At 43.0% G+C, this 27,941-nt stretch overlaps 1 protein-coding gene across 2 annotated transcripts in view; it reads left to right on the top strand.

Moving 5' to 3' along the window:
- MTF1 (metal regulatory transcription factor 1) overlaps positions 1-27,941 on the top strand; it is a 53,840-nt gene that overhangs the window by 8,670 nt on the left and 17,229 nt on the right. For both annotated transcript variants that reach the window (XM_025382438.1, XM_025382430.1), the window contains exons 3-7: positions 12,866-13,104; positions 14,862-14,993; positions 17,904-17,977; positions 18,444-18,580; positions 21,716-21,793. In XM_025382438.1, coding sequence (XP_025238223.1) covers positions 12,866-13,104; positions 14,862-14,993; positions 17,904-17,977; positions 18,444-18,580; positions 21,716-21,793 — 660 coding nt within the window. The remainder of the gene's footprint in view (positions 1-12,865; positions 13,105-14,861; positions 14,994-17,903; positions 17,978-18,443; positions 18,581-21,715; positions 21,794-27,941) is intronic.

Below are 27,941 nucleotides of genomic sequence, written 5' to 3'. Positions count from 1 at the left end.
CAAGTTGGCCTTTTTTTTTTTTTTTTTTTTTTTTAATGTTTGGTAGTTAGAGGAAGAAGAGTGATGAGGCAGTAGTAGCTAGCTCACGGGGATTGTATCATTTTTATTTAGCATAGGTAATTTGGACATGGTTTAGGACCTAAACTTTAGGCCATCCTCCGTTAATGATTACTGTGTGAAAGTGTTTCATGAGCGAATGGTCAGGAAACATTAAGTTAAACCAAGACAGAAATTTGTTGATTAGGACTTCTCAGAGCCTTTGATGTGCCACTAACTAAGAAGGAAGAAAACAGAATTTTTCAAATGCTTTAAACTTGAGAAACCATTTTTTCGGATCCAATTTCCAGGGATCAGTGTTTTGTGGAACACATTTTGGGAAATGCTGATCTAGGCAGAAAAGGAGGAGATGGTACAGAAGGAATGATTATGCAATCAGTGAAAAGCTGTCACTTTTCCACTTTGTACTGTTCAAATTGGTTTATTCTATTTGCAAGTCTGGTTTGCTATTCATGTCTTCAGGTCATTGATAATCATATTGAATAGCACAGGGTGAAGGATATTATGAGCACTTTGTTCAGTTTGCTGGGGATTTAGCTCACTCCACTTTCCTCCCACCCACATTTTTCCATGCTATCCATGAGACCTTTATGGAAGATGCTGTATTCTTGAAATCAGTAGGTTTGGGGTTGGGTGGAGTTTGAAGGAGAAGTAGCAGTAGCTTTAGTCTTTGAAAGTCTTGCTTAATGACCAGACATTCAGGAGGCTTGCCTTCCTGAAGCACTGTCTTAGCTTAGCTTTTGTTTTGGCAGTGATTTTATTTGGGCATTAAAATCCACTTAATTGGCCTGAAGAGGCTGATGTTTATCACTACTTGATAACAGACTTCATGATCCTTTAGCCCTTCCTTAATCCTTTTCCTTTCGTTTTTTTTTCAGCTTGGTTTTTGTTTTTTTTTTTCCCTCCATGCACAGGTGTTACTCTTGAGAAATCAAATCATTTGATAACTAGTTGGTCTTCTTGGCTTCCCAAGCAGCTTATTTTCTGAGTCACATTTTAGCTTGAATTTCCTGTTTACTCTTGTTTTTTTCATTGTTTCATATAGTGTGGAGTTGGCTTACCTATTACTTCATTTTCTTTTCTTCATGCTTCTCTTATGCAAAAAAATAAACCAACCAGAACCTTGCCACAGATAGTCTTTTCCTACCACAAAGCCACTGGTCATTCTGACTCAAATTTCACGTATCTTATTCTCATGCTTTTTATTTCATTACTGTCTCCCTACTGATTTGGTAGCTTTGAGATCTATCCTTCTCTCTCTTTCTTTCTTCTTGCTTTCTCTCTCTTTCTTTTCTGTCTTTCTCTCATTCCCTTCCTCCCTCCCTTCCTTCCTTCCTTTCTCTTTCTGTCTTCTTTCCTTTCCTTCTTGAGACAGGGTCTCACACCGTCACACAGGTTGGAGTGATTACAGTGGTGGGATTATAGCTCACTATAACTTCAAACTCCTGGGCTCAAGCAGTCCTCCTGCCTCAACCTCCCAAAGTGCTGGGATTATAGGCATGAGCCATGGCACTTGGCCAGCTTGTGAGATTTCTAATCAAAATATTTTCATTCTGCCCAAAAACAAGTTTTTTTTTTTTTTTTTTTTTTTTTGGTTGAGACAGGGTTCCATTCTGTAGCCAGGCTGGAGTACAGTGGCATGGTCATGGCTCACTGCAGCCTTCACCTCCCAGGCTCAAGCCATCCTGCCACCTCAGCCTCCACAGTTGCTGGGACCACAGACATGTGCTACTGTGCCGGCTACTTTTTGGTTGTTTTGGTAGAGAGGGGTCTTGCTATGTTGCCCAGGCTGGTCTCGAACTCCTGGGCTCATGCAGTCCTTCCAGCTTGGCCTCCCAAAGTATTGTCATTACTGGTATGAGCTACCATGTCTGACCCTTTAAGGACTTTCTACTCTAAGTCTCTAAGCAGCTGTGTCTTACTGTTGTTTGTTTGTTTACTTTTTTTTTTTTAAAGACACTGGGTCTTGCTATGTTTGCCTAGGCCATGATCATAGCTCACTGTAACCTGGAACTTCTGGCCTCAACCAATTCTCACTCCTTAGCCTCCTGAGTTGCTGGGATTAAAGGCATGAGCTACCACACCCGGCAACTGTGTTTTCTTTAGTTGGTTTGTGCGGTCCATTCTTGAATCCATGCCCTTCCAGAGAACCTGCCAGGACTGTCTGGTTACCTGTTCATCTACCTCTGTCTGAACTACATTAATGACGTGATATATCCTCCATAGCTAACTGACCTTGCCAGTTTTCTATAGAGTAGTTGGCCAAGGAGCATGAAAAAACCCTAGGAATCATATGCCAAATTTATTCTACATGATGCACTAAAGTATTCCAGTGCATTGATTAGGAAAGGTGTCGTTTTCTTTCAAGAAGCACAGTTACAGCGATTTTTTTTTTTTTTTTTTTTTTTTGTAGATTAAGTCTTGCTCTGTTGCCGAGGCTGGCATGATCTTGGCTCACTGCAACCTCTGCCTCTGGGGTTCAAGAGATTCTCCTGTCTCAGCCTCCCGAGTGGCCAGGATTACAGGCATGCACCACTAGGCCTGGCTAAATTTTGTATTTTTAGTAGAGACAGGGTTTCACCATATTGATCAGGCTGGTCTCGAACTCCTGACCTCAGGTGATCGACCTGCCTTGGCCTCCCAAAGTGCTGGGATTACAGGTGTGAGCCACCACGCCTGGCCTACAGTGATGCTTTTAGGCTGCTTGGTGTATTGCTCCTCAACACACTATGAACTAATTGTATGGCCAGTGGCATTCCAAGAGGAGAGTTATTTTTTTTAGTGTGACAGATTTTAAGTATAAGAATAACAGGAAAAATCTGACTCCAGTGTTTTGGAACCTTTTTGCAGTGTATGTCCTTTACTTTGGGAGACCTAGTTCCAATCTCATGCCTTATTATAAATTCCTTAGGCAGTAGAATGATCCACTCAGACAGACCAAGATGTTGTTGACTCTCCTAGAGGAGAACTACCCACTTTTTAGTCTTTGCATACTGTGATTACATTTCTTTGCAGATTCCCTTCTGAACTCCGATGAACTTGTAAGTGTGAGGTTCTGTAGGAATCCAGAGCAAGAAGCATTTTCCATTTACCCCCATATGAAGCCATTTTATCAGTGTGTCTGCATGTGTGTTATGTACCTCTCCTTAGTAATCAGCATTTCCATCACTCAAGTCCACTGGCCTGGAAAAGGGACTAGAGTGGTTTTGTGTACAATTGGGTTTCAAACTTGGTGCTATAGGAATTATAGGTCTTGATGTACATTTTACATAGGTTGTACATTTTAAGTACTACTAACATTTTACTATTATATGACATTGGCAAAAGAACTTGAATTTTATTTTTTTCCCCTCTTACTTAAATCAGGCTTACTCGTTTCTTCTGTGATGTGCAAAGGGATAGTTTCAACCTAGGTTCCAGCTTTGTTCTGTTATGTGCTAGCTATGTGGCCTTGGGCAAGCTGCTCTGTTTCCTTTTTTATAAAATTGAAATAAAAATATCCCATTGCATTTTGTGAAGATTAAATGAGATTTATTCATATGTAATATGTGTAAAACATTTAGCATAGTGTCTGGTGCATCATGGTTGTTCAGTGGATGTTCATTTGCTTTCTTTTCTTCATAGGCCCCCATGGTTCTTGAAGGAGGTAAAGAGGTAATGTCCAGTTTCACAAGAGGTTAAAATGTTCTTTGTTAGGTACTCTTTGGGAGGTGTTTTCTCCTTGAGACGAGCTTACATATAAACTGCGATTAGGTTGCAGGATAGCCCATAGAAATCTTGGTAACCCCTAATTAGCTGAACTGTTGTATTAATGCCACCGTGGAACATAAACCACCATTTATAACTGTGTTTTATTCATTTAATTTTTTTGAGACAGGGTCTCACTCTGTCACCCATGCCGAGTGCAGTGGAGTGATTACAGCTCACTGCAGCCTTGATCTCACCAGCTCAAACGATCCTCCCACCTCAGCCACCACACCTGTCTAATTTCTTATTTTTTTGGAGAGTCGAGGTCTTGGTATGTTGCCCATGCTGGTCTCCAACTTCTGGGCTCAAGCAATCCTCCCACCTCAGCCTCCCAAAGTGCTAGGTGAGCACTTACAGGCACGAGCCACCTCACTGGCCCATACAACGGTGTTTTAAAATGAGAACCTGTTTGTAGTCGCCTGCAGGCATTCTGTGGATACCAGCTCTTGCCACTCCTCTCTCTTATACTTGGCTTCCTTTGACTTAGTATCAGGCCACTGAAATTATTTCCATGATGGGCATTTGGGGCACCAGGCAGAGCAAATGGCTGTCAAAGAATGAGGACTCCTATTTTGCTCGCAGCGGTGATGGAGAGAGGGAGATGGCTGGCTGCTGAGTAACTGCTATGTACCAATCACTATGTTATGGGCTTTAATATAGTTTTGTATTTAATTTTCATAACAATCCTATAACATAGATGCTATTAGCCCCCATTTTACAGATGACAAACTGAGGCTTAGAAACACACAACTAGCAAATGGTAGAACAGATTTGAACTGAGGACTTTCTGATGCCAAAGCCTATGCTTTCTACCATCACACACCACTTTTGCAAAGATATAAGAATCAGGTATTGAGACCTGTTGGCTGTGAAAAGGGCTAAGAAATGAAGGGACAGCAGCATTTGTTCTGTAAGGGTAAAGGTTTGAAGTGTGGGGAACAGCTGGATGAAGTCAGCTCTCATAGTGGGAGATGGGAGGCCTGTCGAAATGAGGTCTTCAGGGTTCTTATATTTCTTTCTTTTTTTTTTTTTTTTTTTTTGAGACGGAGTCTGTTGTCCAGGCTGGAGTGCAGTGGCCAGATCTCAGCTCACTGCAAGCTCCGCCTCCTGGGTTCACGCCATTCTCCTGCCTCAGCCTCCCAAGTAGCTGGGACTACAGGCGCCCACCACCTCGCCTGGCTAGTTTTTTTGTACTTTTTAGTAGAGACGGGGTTTCACCGTATTAACCAGGATGGTCTCGATCTCCTGACCTCGTGATCCGCCCGTCTCGGCCTCCCAAAGTGCTGGGATTACAGGCTTGAGCCACCGCGCCCGGCTAGGGTTCTTATATTTCTGAGCTTTTTGCTTGTCTGTTATGGAGAAGAAATTATATCAGTGCCAGTGTGGGGAATGGACACAGGGAGAGGGAAGGGAAGTCCCTAGTGATAGGGAGGAAAAGGCAGTTTCTACAGCCATAACAGCCAGGCCAGTCATTTATTTTTTAATTTTTTTAAATTTTTTAAATTTTTTTGAGATGGAGTCTCGCTCTGTTGCCCAGGCTGGAGTGCAGTGGCACGATCTCGGCTTGCTACAAGCTCCGCCTCCCGGGTTCAGGCCATTCTCCTGCCTGAGCCTCCCAAGTACCTGGGACTACAGGCGCCTGGAACAATTTTTTGTATTTTTAGTAGAGACCAGGTTTCACCATGTTAGCCACGACGGTCTCAATCTCCTGACCTCGTGATCCGCCCGCCTCGGCCTCCCAGAGTGCTGGGATTACAGGCGTGAGCCACCGCGCCCGGCAGGCCAGTCATTTATTTATGAGAATGTTCACGTGCTAGGTGCCCAGAAGCAGGAACTCTCTTGTGGAATAGGGGGCTGTAAATGTGTGTAAAATCTACTTCTTACTTTCACTTTCTTTTCCTCTAGGACAAACCCAGCCTTTTTTTCTTTTTTCTTTTTTTTTTTTCTTTCTTTCCACAGGTGTTGACTTTTTTCTTTTTCTAATTTTTTAAAGCTTTTGCCTTCTGGGGTCACAGTGTTTAATTTTCTCACTTTTGCTCATCCCATTCACCTTTCTTCTCTGATTCTGTTACCTTAACAAGGCAGTCATCTTTGTTAAATATTTCTGTATTCTAGAACTGCTCAGAACACTTTGTAAATCAGCATCAGTTCTCTGAAAGCTCCTACTTTGTGCCCATTACTAGCATGAGACGCTGTCCTCAGTGAACCTAACCTGTGCTCCTTCCATGTTCCCTAACAGGGTAATCAACAGCTGTTTGAGGCCACTCGGGAAGATTAAAGTTATGCTTAGAGCCTGAAACTCTTTTGGAGGAACACTTTTTTTTTTTTTTTAATGGAATCTTTGGTAACATTATGTTCATATTATAGATACTCTCATTCCTTTTTTTTTTTTTTTTTTAAATGGGGACTCACTCTGTCATCCAGCTGCTCATGTCTTTGAATTCAGGTTGGGGATAACCACTTTCAAGAAGCCTTTCTAAGGTCATTGAAGTCTAAGTTAGACGTTTCTTTGATATATTCCCATAGTATGCTGAATATCTGTTAGTACAACTTCTCAAACCATATTGTTCTTGTTCGATTCATTTGACTTTGAGCTCTTTGAGAGCACGGACAATTTTTTTTTTTTTTTTTGGTATTCCTAGCACCCAGGACAGTATAATTTCTGGAACATAATTTTTAGGATGTATGAATGATAAACCTTAGTTGTACTGAAATGTTCCAAATGTTGCAATACCTCCTGTATGTAACCATGAAAACCTACACGTTTTTTGCAACTTCCTGCTCTGATCCAGTTTGAGGAGGTTTAGTTTTCCCTTTTTGTGAAATTTTGTGCTATTTTAAAATGATTCTGAAAGAATAGTGACTTCTTCTTCTTCCTCCAAATGAGGCGAGAGATTGCCCGTTTATTCAGCATTTTATGGGGGGAGCAGGCATTTGCTTTGACAGTGAACTGTCTCCCCCACTTTTAAATACAAATATTTTCAGGTCGGGTGTGGTGGCTCATGCCTGTAATTCCAACACTTTGGGAGGCTGAGATGAGAAATTTATTTGAGGCCAGGAGTTCCAGAGCAGCCTGGCTTAACACAGTGAGACCCCGTACTCTACAAAAAATACAAAAATTAGCCAGGCATGGTGGTACATACCTGTAGTCCTAGCTACTCAAGAGGCTGAAGTAGGAAGACTGCTTGAGCCCAGGAGGTTGAGGCTGTAGTGAGCTGAGATCATGCCACTGCATTCAGCCTAGGTGACAGGGAGAAACTCCGTCTGTTCAGTCAATCGATCCATCAACCAATAAATAAAGATCAAACAAATACTTTTCCCAGTCTGTGTCCTTTTCTAACTTGCTATCCCCTCCCCCTCTCTTTCTCTCTCTCCTCAGCCAAGTTTCTGGAAAGTGTAGTTGATATTCATTGTCTTACATTCTCACTTCTGTTCCTACCACTCCAGTGAAGCTAGTTGTGCTGAAGCAATTATGACTTTGTGAGTCAGCTAAATCCAAGAGGTATTTTATCAATCATCTCTGCTACATTTGACCTACTTGACCATTCTCCTTGAAACTGTTCCTTTGTCACATGTCACTTGTTGTCCTTGTCACTACCTTTTCAGTCCCACTGGTTTTGTTCATTTGTTCATTCATTCAAAAAATGTAAATCAAGCACCACTTCTCCACAAGGCTGGTCCTGGAAGTTGTGTCAGTGAACAGGATAAACATGGTCCCTGCTCTCATGGAGCTTACAGTCCAGCCGGGAAGTAGCTATTCATTCATTTAATTGGACAAATATTTATTTAGTGCCTGTTGTTTTTCAGATACTGTTGTGCCTACCATGAAACATAATGATGTAAATGGTTTAATCGTGTAATTATGGCATCTTAATTGTATCATGTGCTTTACAAAAAGCCCCAAAAACCTATAATTAGGATACCTATTCTAGTTTGGGATAGAAGTAAGGGTCAATCAGGAAGAGTTTCTAGAGGAAGGGTCATTTAGTGGAAGCCTGAATTGTGCAAGTGAAAAAACCTGGATGGGAGCAGCGTTTGGCGGGGCAGGGAGACAGGAGGGGGTAGTTAATCATTTGTTGCAGTTACGTATAAAGGTATCAACAGCTGTAGCATCTTAAGAGTGAAATTCTGCTCTTATCATTCAGCATTGTTGTAAGCTTTATGGTTGAGACATGCAGACTCCTTTATCCCAGCATCCACAGTCCCAGTTCTCCTTAGTGGTGAGTGATCATTTTCAATTCTCTATCTGGCAGCACTAAAGAGGTTTTTAGTCTTGATGGGAAGTCAGAATATATGCATGAGACGATAATGAACAGTATAAACTAAGTGTCAGATGAGTGGTATAGTAAATATTACTGGCATTCAGAGAAGGGTACTGTCATGTAGACGTGGAGTGATTGTGAAGGAGCTTGGAGTTCCTGAGGCTTGCGTTAAAGGAAGAGAAGGACTCAGAAAAGCAGAGAAGAAAGGAGCTAGGCATTTCCAGTAGAGAAGGAGAGAACAAAGTCAGGGAAGTAGGAATCAGTCTTGCAAATGGGTAAAAGTGTACTGTTGCTTATAGGCCTAGACAGAGTCTTCTGTTTGGCTGCTTACCAAGTAATGTGATAGAAGACAGAAGAAGCCCTGGAAAGATCTTTGAATGTTAGGCAAAGGAATTGGGACTTTTATCATTTGAGCAGAGATGAAATATGTGGAAAACTGTTTTAGACTTAATCTGGCAACAAATGACTGCAAAGCTAGGTCCTGAGACATGAGAAGAATACCTGGATTAGTGGTTCAATAAGGAATTCAGTTTAACAAATATTTATGGAGCTTCTCCTGTGTGGCAGTGGAAAGAGAACCCAATGAACAGGTGAGAGCACTTGACTAAGGAACCTAAAGACTTGTACAAGATCAGATGGGGGTTGGACAGGTGGGGGAGGGGTGGGAAGGGAGACAGGAGGAGTAGGGGCCCTCCCTACTACCCTACTCCCACAGGTTTCAGAGGTTAGCAAACTGTGGCCCACAGGCCAGATCCATCCGGTTACTTGTTTTTGCACAGCCCTTAAGCCTAAGAATGGTTTTTACATTTTTAAATGATTTTTTTTAAATCAAAAGAGTATATCATGATATATGAAATTCAAATTTTAGTGTCCATAAATAACGTTTTTGAAACAGAGCCTTGCTGTTTCATTTACGTATTGTCTGTTGCTACTTTAACATGCAGAGGTGACTAGTGACACAGACCATAAGGCCCACAAAGCCTAAACTATTTTTTGTTTAGCCCTTTACAGAAAACTTTGTCCATCCTTGAGTCACACTCATCCTTATCTCAGATCTCTTCTCTGAAACGAAATGTCCCTCTCCTACCTGAGGCTTTCCCCTCCTCCCGAGCTTTTGAATGTTTCTCTTCTTCATTTTCCTCCTTAAATCCTCAATTTCTTCTTCCAGGACTTTTCTGCCCCCAAATATGTTCAAGAACTGACTTACTTTAAAAAAAAAAACCAGGCCAGGTGTGGTGGCTCAAGCCTGTAGTCCCATCGCTTTGGAATGCTGAGGCAGGAGGATTGCTTGGGGCCAGGAGTTCCAGACCAACCTGGGCAACACAGCAAAACATTTAAAAATTATCTGGGTGTGGTGGCGTGTGCCTGTAGTCCCAGCTACTATGGAGGATGAGGAGGGAGGGTCACTTGAGCCCAGGAGTTTAAAGTTACGGTGAGCTATGAATACACCACTGCACTCCAGCCTGGGCAACAAAGACCCTGTCTCTTAAAAACAAAAACAAAAAAACTTTATCAACTCAGGAGTTCACTTGTGCTGCTGTACTTCATCTCTAGCCTCTACCTCCACTTTGCCTTTCATTCAGTCACCTGCATCTGGACCCTGATCCCAGTAGTCTGCTGAAACTAGTCTTGCTAAGTCATTAGTGAATTCCTAGCTGCTGGATCCAGTCACTTCCCCAGTCTTTACCTTCCTTATTTTCTCTGACATTTAACATGTTGATCATGTTTCCTTGAGATCCTTTTTCCTTTAGCTCCGGTAACATCATTGTTCTTCATTGCTCTGCCTCAAAAAATAAAAAATATATATACACACACACACACACACACATACACACATATATATACATATACATACCTATATATACACACACACATATATATGTTGAACAAAAGTGCCAGAATTCAGTCTTCTGCTGCCAAGTCTAGTGCTTCTACTGCATCAGTATAGATATGAGGAATGTTTGGGAGATGAGAGACAAAATTTGGAATCGCTACACCTACGCTTAGAGGTAAAGGGAAAGAAGTGTCTCAGAGAAGGAGTTAAAGAGTGCCCCAAGGCATTACTATGTTGTGAAGGACAAGTTTTCAGACATTGAGGACATGATCAATGAGATATGTTTGCGAATAGTCAAGGAAAATAGGGAAGGACGAAAGAATTTGACTACCGGGAAGTTAAGAGAATAATTTCATACAGTGAAGCCATCTTGCCAACTGGTTAAGAAATACGTGGGCATTAATGGAAATGGAGGCACACATGTCAACTGCCATTTTTTAATTAAAAAAAATTTTTTTCTTTTCTAAATCAGCCCAAAATGTTTTTTTTTTGATGTTTTTTTTTTTTATGTCTTTGAGACGGAGTCTTGCTCTGTCGCCCAGGCTGGAGTGCAGTGGCCGGATCTCAGCTCACTGCAAGCTCCGCCTCCCGGGTTCCCGCCATTCTCCTGCCTCAGCCTCCCGAGTAGCTGGGACTACAGGCGCCCACAACCGCGCCCGGCTAATTTTTTGTATTTTTAGTAGAGACGAGGTTTCACCGTGGTCTCGATCTCCTGACCTTGTGATCCGCTCGCCTCGGCCTCCCAAAGTGCTGGGATTACAGGCGTGAGCCACCGCGCCCGGCCCAAAATGTTATTATTATTTTTTCTGTCACCTAGGCTGGAGTCCAGTGGTGTGATTGGTGTGATCACAGCTCACTGCAGCCTCAGCCTCCCAGGCTCAAGTGATCTTCCCACCTCAGCCTCCTAAGTGCTGGGACTGTAGGCATATGCCACCACGCCTGGCTAACTTTTGTGTTTTTTGTAGAGATGAGGTTTTGCCATGCTGCCCAGGCTGGGATTTTCTTTATTAATACTTTTATTTTTATTATTGTTTATCTACTTTTTCTTCCCTCTTTTTTTTTCTTTTTTGAGGTCAGGTCTGGTTCTGTCCACCAGGCTGGAGTGCAGTAGCAATCATAGCTCACTGTAACCTTGAACTCCTGGGCTCAAGCAATCTTACCTCAGCTTCCCGAATAGCTGGGACTGTAGGCGCATGTCACCATGCTCAGCTGATTTTGTGGTTTTCTTTGTTTTTAGTAGAGACAGGGTCTTGCTGTGTTGCCCAGGTTGTCTCGAAATCCTGGCCTCAAGTGATCCTCCTGCCTTGGCCTCTTAAAGTGATGGGATTACAAGCATGAGCCACCACACCCTGACTTCTTCCTCTTCCTCTTCCTCTCCCTCTCCCTCTTTCTCTCCTTCTCCTCCTCCTTCTTCTCAATTCACTTTATTTTTCTTGTGTAAAATCCCTGTGTTATAGCCACAGTTGGAGCCTGGGTCCTCTGCACAGAGACTGTGGTGTGGGTCTTGATGAGGTGGTCAGTGAATTTCTGATAGGGAGACTTGGTAAATACAGTCTTTTTCCAGAGATCGGGGTCAGGTAGCTATAGGTCTTAGAGGTGGCCTAAAGGGTGGCTTTGGTGAAGTTGTCCAGGGTAGCAGTGCAGCCCCTGGCGGAGGTGTAGCAGTTGTCAATACCAGCCATCAGCAGCAGTTTCCTGGGCACAGGGGCCAAGATGATGCCAGTGCCTCAGGTGGGGTGGGGGAGGGATAAGGTATACCAGCACAGAGCCACAGCAGCCTGTCACCTTGCAAGGGACAGCATGGGGCTTGCTGATCTTGTTTCCCCAGTGGCCTCTCCAAACAGGAACAGTGGAGAGCTTGACCAGGATCATGGCCCCTTGGATAGCATTGGCAACCTCCTTGGAGCACTGAACATCCAGACTGATGTGGCCACTGTAGTCCCCGATGGCCTTGAACCTGGTGTACTGGCCAGTGCGGGTCTGCTTTTGCAGAGGTGTAGTCTTCAAAACCTCATCCTTGAGAGGTGACCCCAGCAAAAAGTCAATGATGTCAGACTCCTTGATGGGCAGGGAGAAGCGCTAGATCTTCTCCAGGGACATGATCTTTGTGTCCTGTACCAGGCAGCCCAGCTTGGTGATGTGCATCCACTCCTTGTTCTCAGCCTTGCCTCTGAGAGCTCCATGGCCTCAGCCCTGGCTCCTGGCCAACCACAGCCATGACCCTGGCCCCAATATCCCTGCCAAAGTCTCTGGTGAAGCTGCTGGGCCTCCCATTCCAGGCCCTCCACTGCACTAGAGTCATCTGCCGTTCGGTATTTGTCAGAGAAGCAGCTTTTTTTTTTTTTTCTTAACCTTCTACCATGAGGTGAATAATTGACTCGCCTTTCAAGAAGTTTGATGGTGAAAGGAAACAAGAGATTGGCAGTTTAAGAATTATCACATCACCAAATCTTCCAAGAAATTTGCAATATGTTGTCATTTTGTAGGCTTGAAAATATGCAGTGGAAATGATCTAGGGAAATATGTTTGATGGTTAAGTATGTAAATTTCAAGATGTTTTGAACTCAATTTAATATTGGTCTATCAAGTTGTAGTTCTGGAGGTCAGGGTGTTTAGTCAAGCCTTAAAATAAGTTAAGATCTTATTTGAATACAGGTAGCTGTAACAGTATAGTGTACTTTTAGTGCATAGATGTATATAGAGTCTGAAAACACTCTTATATTCATTTAGAATATTCATATACATATAGACTTATTTCTTCCCCATAAATCATTATGTGTTGTCCAGGTATGATTTGATCAACAATAAGGTTTTTCCACTTTGCTGCTAGAGGCTGTTTTCTGTGTTTATGATGAAAACCCATTTGTATCGTCTACAACGTCTCTTGGGAGCTGAGCTCTGGGTCGGAAAGTTAAGCCCTGTGCAGCTCTTTTGTCCTGTTGATGAGGTGTCTTCTGTCTGCCAGGTAAAGCGGTACCAGTGTACCTTTGAGGGCTGTCCCCGCACCTACAGCACAGCAGGCAACCTGCGAACCCACCAGAAGACTCACCGAGGAGAGTACACCTTTGTCTGTAATCAGGAGGGCTGTGGCAAAGCCTTCCTTACCTCTTACAGCCTCAGGATCCACGTGCGAGTGCACACGAAGGAAAAGCCATTTGAGTGCGACGTGCAGGGCTGTGAGAAGGCATTCAACACACTGTACAGGTCAGCCTCATCTCCGTTGTTCTGCCAGCCTCTGACCTTGACCTTGTTGTGACTGCAGGGCTCTTTCTCCTTGCAGGGGAGAGTTATTCACTTTCAGGGCTTTAAAAGACCGCAGCTGTGTTCAGCTATGTAAAATTCCTTTCTGCTAGATCTCAGAAAATGAAAGAAAAAATTTAAAAAATGCATTAGAGAAACTTGTTACTTTTTTTTTTTTTTGAGATGGAGTCTCGCTTTGTCGCCCAGGCTGGAGTGCAGTGGTGCAATCTCAGCTTACTGCAAACTCCGCCTCCCAGGTTCATGCCATTCTCCTGCCTCAGCCTCCCGAGTAGCTGGGACTATAGGCGCCCACTACCAAGCCCGGCTAATTTTTTGTATTTTTAGTAGAGCCAGGGTTTCACTATGTTAGTCAGGATGGTCTCGATCTCCTGACCTCGTGATCCACCCGCCTGGGCTTCCCAAAGTGCTGGGATTACAGGTGTGAGCCACGGCTCCCGGCCTTAGAAACTTGTTACTTAAAGATGAACGTATCTTGGGCTGGTTAGAAGCGACAGTACGTTTGTATTTAGATTTGCATCTCATGGAGCAGCATTCTGGCCTGGGCATTTCAGTGCTTGGCATAGAGTACTATCTCCCTGTGGCTCAGGATCTTTGTACTAAGGCTTCTGTCCTACCTCAGCTTGAAGGACTTTTCTATCCTGAGAAATGGGGAGTGGCCCATTCAGTAGCCAATTCTCTTTTTCATGTTTGTATCAGGAGACTTAATAGTCTTCAGTATTGAGCATAAAGTAATAGAAATAACAATAGCTAACACTTAAAAAGTACTCACTGTGTGCTAGGCATGATTCTAAGTGCTAGTCCCCATAGCAGCTGATAAGTAAGTGGAGGCACAGAGGGGTTCTATAACTAGCTCAGGTTTCCCCATCCAAGCAGGATGTGGGGTCAGAATTTGAATCCCAGGAAGTCAGTCCCCCTTTTTTTTTTTTTTTTTTTTTTTTTTTGAGACGGAGTCTGGCTCTGTAGCCCAGGCTGGAGTGCAGTGGCCGGATCTCAGCTCACTGCAAGCTCCGCCTCCCGGGTTCCCGCCATTCTCCTGCCTCAGCCTCCCGAGTAGCTGGGACTACAGGCGCCTGCCACCTCGCCCGGCTAATTTTTTTTGTATTTTAGTAGAGGCGGGGTTTCACCGTGTTAGCCAGGATGGTCTCGATCTCCTGAACTCGTGATCCGCCCGTCTCGGCCTCCCAAAGTGCTGGGATTACAGGCTTGAGCCACCGCGCCCGGCCTATTCTCTGCATTTCTTTTGGGGCAAAATATGTTGGATACTAGTATGTTATGGGTATAGAATTCTTACACACTTGATCCTGAAGCACATTAAACTGGCATAGGGAGGCTCTGTAGAACTTTATGACAAAGGGAGGCCGGGCACGGTGGCTCACGCCTGTTATCCCAGCACTTTGAGAGGCCCGAGGCAGGTGGATCACCTGAGGTCAGGAGTTCGAGACCAGCCTGGCCAACACTGTGAAACCCATCTGTACTAAAAATACAAATATTAGCCGGGCGTGGTGGTGGGCTTCTATAATCCCATCTGCTTGGGAGGCTGAGGCAGGAGAATCGCTTGAACCCAGGAGGAGGAGGTTGCAGTGAGCTGAGACTGTGCCATTGCACTCCAGCCTGGGCGACACGAGCGAAACTCCATCTCAAAAAAAAAAAAAAAAAAAAGAATTTTATGACAAAGGGAATTTCTCTGGAATATTTTGCAGGCTGAAAGCACATCAGAGGCTTCACACAGGGAAAACGTTTAACTGTGAATCTGAAGGCTGCAGCAAATACTTCACCACACTCAGTGATCTGAGGAAGCACATTCGAACCCATACAGGGGAAAAGCCATTTCGGTAGGTCTTACTGTTTGCTATTTGTCACTGACCGGGTTTCAGCTGGGGGTCTTGATACACTTTGAATTTTTCAAAAGAGAAAGAAAACTCCCTTTACTAGCTCTTTCTTTGGCAGCGTTAACTCACCCCAGGATAGCTGTAACCAACCACTGCAGATTAGAGGGGTGCTGGTGGAGTCCAAGAACATCCTTACTCTGTGGATGATGGCCTTTCTGCCTCATTGTTTCCATTTATTTCCAAGAAGCATTTGTTGAAACTCACTTATGTGGTAGGTACTTTTGTTAGTGCTAGAGAATTACTCAGAAGCAGGCCTTCTTCTTAAGAACCTTTGGTGACAAAAAACCCACAAAATTTGTGGATAATGTCTGAGGCTGCAAATGGCCAAAGTGCTTTGAGCCCAGAGGAGGGATACCTAAGAATCAAGGAGGGGAGGGGATGAGGAGACAAGAGAGGAAATGAGAGGTAGGGATGCTTAGCTTAGTGGTGCAGTTGTTACTTGTTCAAGTTATTGCTTTGTAATGATATCTCGTGTGTATACACAAACATATAGGAGCATCCATTTTTATTCATATATGTCAACATATGTATATCAAATAGATACACGTACTATAAACTTGAAGGAGGGACTTTGGTTATCTACTTTTTTCTCTGCTCATAGTATATAACATGATTCTGGGCATTTAATAGGTGTTCAAACTCAGCTTTGGGATGATTATATGACATTTTAAATGAGATAATCAGTTTGTAAGGATTTCCCCTAAATGTAATATAGATAGATGTATTGCTGAAAACTGCCCATAAACAATGTCTTTGAGGCTGGGCATGGCGGCTCACGCCTGTAATTCCAGCACTTTGGGAGGCCGAGGCAGGTGGATCACTTGAGGTTAGGAGTTTAAGACCAGCCTGGCCAACATGGGGAGACCCCATCTGTACTAAAACTACAAAAATCAGCCAGGTGTGGTGGCACGTGCCTATAGTCCCAGCTATTCTGGAGGCTGAGGCAGGAGAATTGCTAGAACCAGAGAGGCGGAGGTTCTCCACCGCAATCTGGTGAACCGAGATTGTGCCATTGCACTCCAGCCTGGATGACAGAGTGAGACTCTCTCAAAAAAACATAAATAAATAAAAATAATAATGTATTTGAATTTTGTCAGGGGATATCACAGTTATATTCAAGGTATTAAATATGCTACCTGTTCCTTCTTAAACCACTCATTTTATCAGAGTACTTAGAAACAAAAAGTCTTAGGGACAGTCAACTCTTAGATGCCAATCAAATGTAATTGTGAGCTGGGCGTGGTGGCTTATGTCTGTAATCCCAGCACTTTGAGAGACTGAGATGGGAGGATCACTTGAGCCCAGGAGTTTGAGACCAGCTTGGGCAACACAGTGAGATCCCAACTCTACAAAAAATTTTAAAATTAGTTGGGAGTGGTGGCACATGCCTGTGGTCCCAGCTATTTAGGAGGCTGAGGTGGGAGGATCGCTTGAGCCAGGGAGGCCAAGGCTGTAGTCAGCTGTGGTTATGCCAGTACACTCCAGCCTGGGCAACAGAGAGAGATCATGTCTCAGAAAAAAAAAGGAATTGTGTTTTTAAGTTACAAATGTATTCCTGAGTCATGATCCCTTTAAGGGCAAGAGTAGTTAGATTGTAATTGGTTACTCTACAGATGGATGCTGTGAAACTTAGATTATTCCCTCCCCATCTCCACCCCGTAGGCTGCTGAGAGGACTCTGATTGCTATCCAGTCACATGCATTTCTCTTTGTGATGATTAAAACTGCATTTTTCTTGAATATTCAGTGAGACTTTAGACATGAAGATGATTATATGTAATTAAAAATGAAAATGCTGTAGAGAAGCTTTCTATTTAAAGAAATAAAATATTTTGGTTTATAAGAAAATGCATTCATTCATATAAGTAATTAAGGAATGTCTGCTATGTGCAGGAGCTACAGAAAGAGCTACGTGGATCCTGTACTCAAGTAGTTTACACTCTAGGAAAGCAGATACCAGATGTATCTACAGAGAAAATAAGATTGGAAATGAGAGGTGCCATAAAAGAAATGTAAAGAAATGCCTTAGGAGTTCTGAGGAGGGAAAGATTCCTTTTAGCTTTGGTTATCAAGAGTAAAAGAGAATGAAGTAGATCTCGACACGCAAGATTATAGATAAGTTACTTGAGCCTGTCTTCTGATTGATTTTGTTCTTATATTTCAAGCCATGTGCATATTTGAGAGCCACTTTGCTCACTCTTGATATTCCTAATGTTCCACTGGCAGATTTTTCATATGGACTGTCACTGTCAATAGAGGTCTTTTAAGTAATTCATCAAAAGACTTGTTGTCAGGGGTCTCAACATGGGCCTTACCTGTAGGGCAAGAAATACTTATCCTGGGCTCTCGGTTCCCTCTGATCCCAGATATGCCACCTTACTTTTTCAAGGACCTCTCATCATTCCCATTCTCTAAAACCAGTGTCATTGATCTGATCTTAGTGTTCTGAATATTTGTTTTAGTTTGTATTTATAAGAGATGTTCAGAGGCCAGGCGCGTTGGCTCACGCCTGTAATCCCAGCACTTTGGGAGGCCAAGGTGGGCAGATCACAAGGTCAGGAGATCGAGACCATCCTGGCTAACACGGTGAAACCTTGTCTCTGCTAAAAATACAAAAAAATTAGCCAGGCGTGGTGGTTGGGTGCCTGTAGTCCCAGCTACTCGGGAGGCTGAGTCAGGAGAATGGTGTGAACCCAGGAGGCAGAGCTTGCGGGGAGCCGAGATTGTGCCACTGCACTCCAGCCTGGGGGACAGAGCAAGACTTGGTTTCAAAAAAAAAAAAAAAAAAAAAAGATGTTCAGGGTAAAGGTCTATTAGCTAATGACTCCTGTTTCTCTTTGCTTAACAAATTTAGGTGCGATCACGATGGCTGTGGAAAAGCATTTGCAGCAAGTCACCACCTTAAAACTCACGTTCGTACACATACTGGTGAGTTTAGGCCAATTTTTATTTTTTATTTTAACATTCATCAAGCCTGTAACTATCAGTTTTCCATTGAGACCTGTAGAGCTAGGTGGATATACAGAGACATAGAGTCTCTGTATATATTCAGGTGAGCCTAATTAGCTCAGCCTTACCTAGAATGTTTGGGTTTCTGTCAGAGGTGGACCTCAGGTGTTCAACCTTAAGAAATGAAACCAATACAGAGACACTCTAAAAAAAACAATCTGTGAGAAACAAATCTTCTCTTTAAACTTCCCAGCAGCAGTCATTCCCAGTGCTTTGCTCTGCATTGAGTTTTAGGACTGAGATGATTAATGTGTAATTTATTCAACTTTTAACAACTGTTAGCCAAAGTTTCTTAAAAATACTTACCTCTGTTAGGGAAAGGTAGATTTCTTCATCCAGTGAAATGACTTTATGGTAAATTAACACGACTTTGTTATTCTTGCAGGTGAAAGACCCTTCTTCTGCCCCAGTAATGGCTGTGAGAAAACATTCAGCACTCAATACAGTCTCAAAAGTCACATGAAAGGTCATGATAACAAAGGACCCTCATACAGTACACTTACACAACACAATGGATCAGAGGTGTGTAGTGTTTTTGTCTCTTGATCTGGGTACCACAGAACATCAGCAGTTGTTTGTGTATCACAATCAAAGGTTAAAATGTCTTCTCTGTATATCTGTTAGTGAGAGGGAAGAAGTCAGGGTCAAGATCAGTCTCTTGACTTGTGTATTTTACCACCTACTCAACATCTCCACCCAGATATCATCTATTCTTGTCAAACTTAACATGTTCAAACCTGTTCTTCCTGCAGTCTTCCTCATCTTGGTAAATGGCAGCTCTGGTTTTCTAGTGGCAGAGGCCAAAAATCTTATAGTCATTCTTGACTCTTTTTCCCCTCACACTCCACATCCACCAGCAAAGTCTGCCAGCTCATCCTTGATAATTTATCTAGAATACTATCACTTCTTCTGATTACTTTATTCAGTCTACTATTGTCTTTTTGCCTGGATTATTGCAATAACCTGTTAAGTGCGCTTCTTAGGACCTTTTCCCCCTCTTCTGTCTACTCCACAACAGACTGTTCTACATATATTAGCCAGAGAGATCTTTCTGAACTATAAAGCAGATAATGTCTGTCGTCTGCTCATAACCCTCAGTAGCTTTTTAAATTTTTATTTATTTTCATAGATTTTTAAAAATTATTTTAACATAGAGACGAGGTCCAAGCAGTCTTTCCCTTTCCCCACCCCCACCCCTGCCTCCTGTCTCAACCTCCCAGTGTGCTGGGATTACAGGTATGAGCCACCCCACCTGGACTCCAGTAGCTTCTTGTATGTATCACTTGAAGTAAAAGTCAGAGTCTTTATAGTAGGCTACAGGGCCCTACACATTCTGGCCTGGTTGCTTCTCTGATCTCATCTACCTCTCTTTTTATTTTATTTTATTTTATTTTATTTTATTTTATTTTATTTTTTATGAATTGTATTATTTTATTTTTCATTTTATTTGAAACAGCGTCTTGCTCTGTCATGTAGGCTGGAGTGCAGTGCTGCAATCTCTGCTCACTGTGACCTCCACCTCCCTGGCTCAGGGATCCTCCCGAATAGCTGGGACCACAGGCATGCACCACCACGCCCGGGTATTTTTTTTTGTATTTTTTGTAGAGATGGGATCTTCACCATGTTACCTAGGCTGGTCTTGCACTCCTGAGCTTAAGTGATCTATCTACCTTGGCCTCCCAAAGCGCTGGGATTACAGGTGTGAGCCACTGCGCCCAGCCTACTTTTCTTCCTCTCACTTCAGCCATATGGTCCTCTTTGTGGTTTCTTGAACCAAGGAGTGCCCACTCCTGCCCCTAGGCCTTTATACTTGCTGTACCCTCTGCTTGGAACATCTTCTCTAGATATGTGCATGGTTGATACCCTCTTTCCTTCACTCTCTACTCAAATGCCACTTACCTAAGAGAGCTTCCCTAACCACCCAGTGAAAGAGAAACTCCTATCCCAGAGTTCCCTACTACCCTTACTCTCCATAAGACTTATCCTCTCTTATCCTGTCGCACACTGTAGTTATTTGTTTTTTGTCCTCTCTCTCCACTAGAACATAAGCTCTATGGGGGCAGGACTTTAGTTTGTTCATTATTGTGTCCCTGGGCCTGGAACAGTGTTTATGCATAGCAGATGCATTACGAATGTTTGTTGAGTGTGTGCATGAATAGGAGTATCTGAGGTAAGCAGGGCTACCACCTAAAGTGTGAGTTGTGACTGGCGTTCTGGGACTCCAGAGTTCCCTTAGCCTGGGCAGTGGAATTTGAATTCTAAATCCCAGGTCCCACTCTGAGTAAGGAGCCCTTTGGTGCCCATGTGGGAAACACAGTGGTGGAAGGACCATTTACTTTTCAGTCAGAAGCACTAGATTTGTCTTCTGCTAATTAGCTGTGTGTTTTGGGGCACTTCATTCCCACTGAGCATCAGTTTTCTCATATTTAAAATGGGAATATAAGTTTGTGGCAATTTGTTACAAAAAGAATAAAAAACAGGGATATAGAATAATACTTCCAAAGTTTACATGAATGGCAAATGAGGTCATGTGAAATCACTGTAAATGATGAGACCAGGTATACAGATAGTATTAATTTCACATTATTATAGGTTTGTTACTCTGGAGCCTTAGTCGTGAGATAATATTAAAACTCTTTATTATTATTATTATTTTTCTTTTTTGAGACAGAGTCTCACTCTTGTTGTCCAGGCTGGAGTGCCACTAGTGGCATGATCTTGGCTCACTGCAACTTCTGCCGCCCAGGTTCAAGTGATTCTCCTGCCTCAGCCTCCCGAGTAGCTGGGATTACAGGTGCCTGCCACCACACCTGGCTAATTTTTGTAGTTTTAGTAGAGACGGGGTTTCACCATGTTGGCCAGGCTGGTCTCGAACTCCTGACCTCGTGATCCACCTGCCTCAGCCTCCCAAAGTGCTGGGATTACAGGCCTGAGCCACCGCGCCCAGCCTAAAACTCTTTTTTTTTTGAGATGGAGTCTCGCACTGTCACCTGGGCTGGGGTGCAGTGGCCCGCTCTCGGCTTACTGCAACCTCCACCTTCTGGGTTCAAGTGATTCTCCTGCCTCAGCCTCCCAAGTAGCTGGGATTACAGGCGCACACCACTGCCCCTGGCTAATTCTTTGTGTTTTTAGTAGAGACGGGGTTTCACTATGTTGGCCAGGCTGATCTCAAATTCCTGACCTCGTGATCCACCCGCCTCGGCCTCCCAGATTGCTGGGATTACAGGCATGAGCCACCATGCCCGGCCTCTAAAACTCTTTATTAATAATTTTTAAGAAATGTAAGATATTCTTCTAAGAATATCAGGATTTTAAAAAATTAAGTAATTCATGGGGTGGGGGGAGCAGGGAGGGATAGCATTAGGAGATATACTTAATGTAAGTGATGAGTTAATGGGTGCAACACACCAACATGGCACGCGTATACATATGTAACAAACCTGCACATTGTGCACATGTACCCTACAACTTAAAGTATAATTTAAAACAAATTTAACTAATTCACTTAGCCCTTGCTTTGGTTGGCTTAAACTTCTTCAGATAACAAATGTAGACATGTGGAACATTAGGGACTTTGTAATCAAGTGTTTTGTTACATGATATGCCACTGTAAATCCTGATTTTTGTTACTCAATTAGAATTTTTTCTCTTTTACAGGATACAAATCACTCACTTTGTCTAAGTGACTTGAGCCTTCTGTCCACAGATTCTGAATTGCGAGAAAATTCCAGTACGGTAAGTGTATCTGTAATACCAGTGCTAGAAAAATAAGGGCAAGAATTAAGCACTCCCTTTGGTGGGAAAATTGAGGCAGGCCAGTCTTTGAAGTTTTCTAGGTTTAATTGTGTTTAATTACTGACCATGTAGGATTTTTTTCTTCTTCTCCTGATAAGAGTTCTTTTCTTTTTTTTTTTTTTTTTTTGAGATGGAATCTCCCTCTTTCGCCCAGGCTGGAGTGCAGTGGCGCGATCTCGGCTCACTGCAAGCTCCGCCTCCCGGGTTCACGCCATTCTCCTGCCTCAGCCTCCTGAGTAACTGGGACTACAGACACCCGCCACCGTGCCCGGCTAATTTTTTGTATTTTAAATAGAGACGGGGTTTCACTGTGTTAGCCAGGATGGTCTCGATCTCCTGACCTCGTGATCCACCTGCCTTGGCCTCCCAGAGTGCTGGGATTACAGGCATGAGCCACCATGCCTGGCCTCCTGATAAGAGTTCTATTAGGAGAGGCTGTTCTCTCTGAGGCCTCATTCCTTTTGACCCAGGTCACTCACTTCGTAACCTCCTGGCCCCAGAAAATTTCTTTTTTTACTCATTTAGCAAATATGTATTGACCAGGCACTATGCCAGTACTGAGCTTATAGTAGTAAAAAATGTTGGTGTAGTTTGTCCTTGAAGAACTTCCTTGAGGAAATCTAGTACTGTAAGACATAACCAGAATTCTAGTTTCTGGACTTTTTCAAACCCTATCTATGTGACCTGGCTTGGTCTTTTTCCTTTTTCCTTTTTAATTTTAATTTTACTTATTTTTTTCTCTGCCATGGGGAGAAAAAATTTCCCTTCTTTAAGTTTATTAACTTTTTGAAGAAACCTCTTACACATATACAGGCCTCTATCTGCTAAAGGACAAACCCACTTTATCTTAATCTGATTGCTTTGATTTCAAGCTGTTAGGAAATTTGACTGCCATTCCCATGGCTCTGTGATGCAACATACAAACCAGTGCAGTGAGTCTGAGCTTATGCAGCCTCCTCCATGTTGAACGTGAGAGTTTTACAGTATTGCTAACACTAATTTTGAGTTCGGGTTTTTTTGTTGTCGTTTTTCCTGGTAAGTAAATATAGGCTAGATTTTCTGTGATTATGTGCATAATGAATAAATGTGATGGGAAGTATTTGAACAGAGACTGAATGATTCAGGAATGCTGTGAAAAAGTGTTTTTTTCAGTGTGTGATTAGTGGAGTCAACAACAGCACTTCTAAAGTTGTAGGTTCTTGTGCCTCCCCCAAGCCTGCTGTGTCAGCATGTCTGATCGTGGCATCTGAGTCTGCATTTTTATGTAAACATGACAAGGTGTCATTCTCCTTCTGGTAGTGGCAGAGTTGTTGTTATGAGACCAACTCTTCTGTAGAAAACAGCTGAAAATTCTAGACAAAATATAAAAAACTACTGTGGAAAGGCACTGGTGAGCAACCAATAGCAAGCAGAGGTAACCTTGGAAGAAGGGATTACTTGGAAGATAGTAAAGGCATCGGGTAGGCTTGCAAGTTTTATGGCTTATCCACCTTGGACAAGCCCCAGTTGGCACCCAACGAGGCAGCCAAACTAATAAAAAGTCAATATTACTGGCTTGAATAACCAGAGGACAGAGTTCAGGGTGGCCACAGTACCTGGAAAGTGAAGGCAGGTAACCTGGAAAGGAAAGAGTCACTAAAGGGGAGTCCCAAGTTCTGTGTATAAACTCCCTCCAAATCTCTGGCTGAACCCTGCATCATGGATGTGTGTGATAGACTCTTAAGCAGCCCAGCCAAGGCTAAAGAACTACACAAAGATCACAGCTGCATCCACTGCAAGGGAGATGAAGTCAATGGAATATTGAGACAAACAAGTCAACACTCTTCTAAGAAGTGTAACAGAGTTCAGTCTCTAAAGTATATCGTTTGCAGTGTTCAGAGGAATCCCAAATTAGTAAACACGTGAAGAAACAGGAAAACATGATCCCTCCACAAGAGAAAAGGCAATCTGTGGAGGTGGACCCCAAGATGACTCATCTAATGTTAAAATTAACAGGCAAGGATTTTTTTTATTTTTTATTTTTTTATGGGACAAGGATTTTTAAGAGCTATTATATGCTCAAGGACGTAAAGGATATGCTTGTAATTATTGAACAAATAGGAAATCTCAGCAGAGGAATAGAAACTGTAAAAAATGTACCAAATGGAAATCTAAAACGGAAAAATATAGCTGAAATAATTCACTGGATGGGGCTTAACAGCAGATTGGAAATGACAGAAGAAAGAATCAGTTAAGTTGAAGATCGATCAATATAAATGAACTAATCTAAAGAACAAAGAGAAAAAGATTAAATGGGTACATCATATGATTTTTATGCATATTCCTATTTCACAACTAATGTTCTAAAAGAAATTTCTTTTTTTTTCTTTTTTTTTTTTTTTGAGACGGAGTCTCGCTCTGTCGTCCAGGCTGGAGCGCAGTGGCCGGATCTCAGCTCACTGCAAGCTCCACCTCCCGGGTTTACGCCATTCTCCTGCCTCAGCCTCCCGAGTAACTGGGACTACAGGCGCCCGCCGCCTCGCCCGGCTAGTTTTTTTTGTATATTTTAGTAGAGACGGGGTTTCACCGTGTTAGCCAGGATGGTCTCGATCTCCTGACCTCGTGATCCGCCCGTCTCGGCCTCCCAAAGTGCTGGGATTACGGGCTTGAGCCACCGCGCCCGGCCTCTAAAAGAAATTTCTGTACTAGGTGGCCTAGATGCCCTCTAAGCTATCCAGCCTAAGATTTCTGGGAATAATATCCCTTTAACATGTAACTGTGTTAAATAGCTTAGGAGTCTATTCTCTGGCCAAGACTATGACATATAACTATGGAGCTTTCTGGAGCCCTAGGGTCACCAGGAAAATACCCTGGCATAAGGGGACACCAAGTACTTATAAAAAAGGGAAGCCTTTGCTATCAATTTATATAATCAAGAGAGAGAAGCACTATCCCTTGGGGTTTAATTATAGATTATGCTCCTGGTACCCAGTGTTTATCTCAGATGTAGAAATTGATTTTAGCCTTTCAAATTAAGGCCACAATTCCTTGAAGCAATAGCATTAATTTTTCTTTGCTTGAAAAAAAAAATTAGGGACATGTGCAGTGGCTCATGCCTGTAATCCCAGCACTTTGGGAAGCAGAGGTGGGTGGATGGCTTGAGCCCAGGAGTTTGAGACCAATCTGGGCAGCACAGTGAGACCTCATCTCTAGTAAAAGTAAAATATTAGCTGGTGTGGTCCCAGCTATTTGACAGGCTGAGGCAAGAGGATTGTTTGAGCCCTGGAGTGAGCCATGATCATACCACTGCATTCCAGCCTGGGCAACAGAGCAAGACCCTGTCTCAAAAAAAAAAAAAAAAAAAAAGAATCAGGACTTGTTAAAATCAAATAGTAAATTTATATGAGATAATGATTTTATGGGTTTCTGAGCAGCCCATTTGTATGCATGTCCTAGAAATGAACTTTGGTTCGCTCAGATCTTTTGTTAGAGGAGGATTGAAGGTGCTAGAGAATGGCCTTCTCGAAGCGTTTTGGCTGCTCAGCTCCAGGATCCTCCATCCTAGTCCCAGACAGCTACCTGTATTCTCCTCTTCTTTGCTCTTTGCTCCTTGCTCCAGGCCTGGAAAGCTCAGCCTGTTCTTGTCTTCTCTACTTGTGAAAGTTGTTCCTACACACTCTGATCCCAGCGTTTTTGCCCTGAAGCTTGGCGGGGGCTTCAGCATTTTCCTTTTTTTAAATTTTAACAAACTTTTTATTGTAGTACAATACACATACAGAAAAGCACATGTATTATAAATGTATAGCTTGATGAATCATCACAATTCATCACACCCATGTAACCAGCACCCCAATCAAAAAGAACATTCCCAGCCAGGCATGGTGGTTTACGCCTGTAATCCCAACACTTTGGGAGTTTGAGGTGGGCGGATCACCTGAGGTCAGGAGTTCGAGACCAGCTTGGCCAACATGGCTAAACTCCATCTCTACTAAAAATACAAAAATTAGCCAGGCGTGGTGGCAGGCGCCTGTAATCCCAGCTACTTGGGAAGCTGAGGCAGGAGAATCGCTTGAACCCTGGAGGCAGAGGTTGCAGTGAGCTGAAATCGTGCCATCGCACTCCAGCCTGGGCGACAAGAGGGAAACTCCGTCTCAAAACAAAACAAAATAAAACAAACAAACGAAAGAACATTCCCAGCACCCCAGAGGCCCCCCTACCACATACCCCCAAAAGCTATGATCTCTCCCTGCAGACAACCACTATTCTGATTTCTAAAAACTAAGATTAGTTTTTCCGGTTTTTTTTTTTTTTTTTTAATGCTTTTATGATTGGACTCATATACTTGTTTATGTCTGGCTTTTCTTCTTATAACATTATGTTTAAGAAATTAAGCCATATTCTTACATACAGTTACAGGTCATTCATTCTTGTTGTTGAACAATATTACACTAAGTGAATATACCACAATACACTAAATGAATATACCAATATTTGTTCTTTCTCCTGTTGGGCATTTGGATAGTTTCTAGTTTGGAGCCATTATGAATAGTGCTGCTGTGAACATTTTGTACATATGTTTTGGAGGCACACAGCCCATTCCTTTTCTTCTCCCTAGTATTATTGAGAGATTAGGTTGGTCAAAAGTAATTGCCGTTGAAAGTAATGGCAAAAACTGCAAATACTTTTGCATCAACCTAATATCATTGACAAATATAGCTCATTCCTTTTTTTTTTGTTTTTTGTTTTTTTTGAGAAGGAGTCTTGCTCTGTCACCCAGGCTGGAGTGCAGTGGCCGGATCTCAGCTCACTGTAAGCTCCGCCTCCCGGGTTTACGCCATTCTCCTGCTTCAGCCTCCCAAGTAGCTGGGACTACAGGTGCCCGCCACCTTGCCCGGCTAGTTTTTTGTATTTTTTAGTAGAGATGGGGTTTCACCGTGTTAGCCAGGATGGTCTCGATCTCCTGACCTTGTGATCCGCCTGTCTCGGCCTCCCAAAGTGCTGGGATTACAGGCTTGAGCCACTGTGCCCAGCCAGCTCATTCCTTTTTAATTATGTTACTACCTATAATGATTTATAAACAGAACAAAAATAATAACTATGGCCAGTCACGGTGGCTCACGCCTGTAATCCCAGCACTTTGGGAGGCCAAGGCGGGTAGATGATGAGGTCAGGAGATCGAGACCGTTTGGGCTAACACAGTGAACACTGTGTCATGGTTAACGAGGCTAACACAGCTAACCCCGTCTCTACTAAAAATACAAAACACAAAATTAGCCAGGCGTGGTGGCGGGTACCTGTAGTCCCAGCTCCTCGGGAGGCTGAGGCAGGAGAATGGCGTGAACCTGGGAGGCGGAGCTTGCAGTGAGCCAAGATTGTGCCACTGCACTCCTGCTTGGGTAACAGAGCAAGACTCCAGCTCAAAAATAATAATATAATAATAATAACTGTGAGGAGATTGCAAAGCTTATGCTCAATGGTAGTTGTTAGTCAACTATTTTTCAAACTGGATTGCACCTTTTTATTGGGTTTTTAAATAGTGGTTTACAATCAGCATTTCAAAGACATAATAGAATAGAACAAAAATCAGAGGACATTGCACATAGTAAGGATAAGGTCTGTTTCATAGACTTGTTTCAGTTACATATATGGATATGTATATAATACGAAGAATATATGTATATACAGTGTAAAATGTATTTCTTTGTGTCACAATGAAAATTTGAAGGTCACACTATTGGCCTGTGAGTTTTAACTCTGTCTGGACTGGAAGCTGGAAGTTGTCCCACTAGATTTGAGATGGAGTCTCACTCCATCACCCAGGCTGGAGTGCAGTGACTTGATCTCGGCTCGCTGCAACCTCCACTTCCCAGGTGCAAGTGATTCTCCTGCCCCAGCCTCCCGAGTAGCTGGGATTTGAGGAACACACCACCATGCTCAGCTAATTTTTGTATTTTTGGTAGAGACGGGGTTTCACCATGTTGGTCAGGCTGGTCTCGAACACTTGACCTCAAGTGATCTGCCTGTCTCGGCCCCCCAAACTGCTGGGATTACAGGTGTGAGCCACTGCGCCTGGCCTCACATAATTTCTGACTTCAGCTTCTATCATATT

This window comes from Theropithecus gelada, chromosome 1 (genome assembly GCF_003255815.1).
Source record: "Theropithecus gelada isolate Dixy chromosome 1, Tgel_1.0, whole genome shotgun sequence".
NCBI lineage: Eukaryota > Metazoa > Chordata > Mammalia > Primates > Cercopithecidae > Theropithecus > Theropithecus gelada.
The sequence above is the reverse complement of the archived record's forward strand: the minus strand, read 5'-3'. Positions and strand labels throughout refer to the sequence as shown.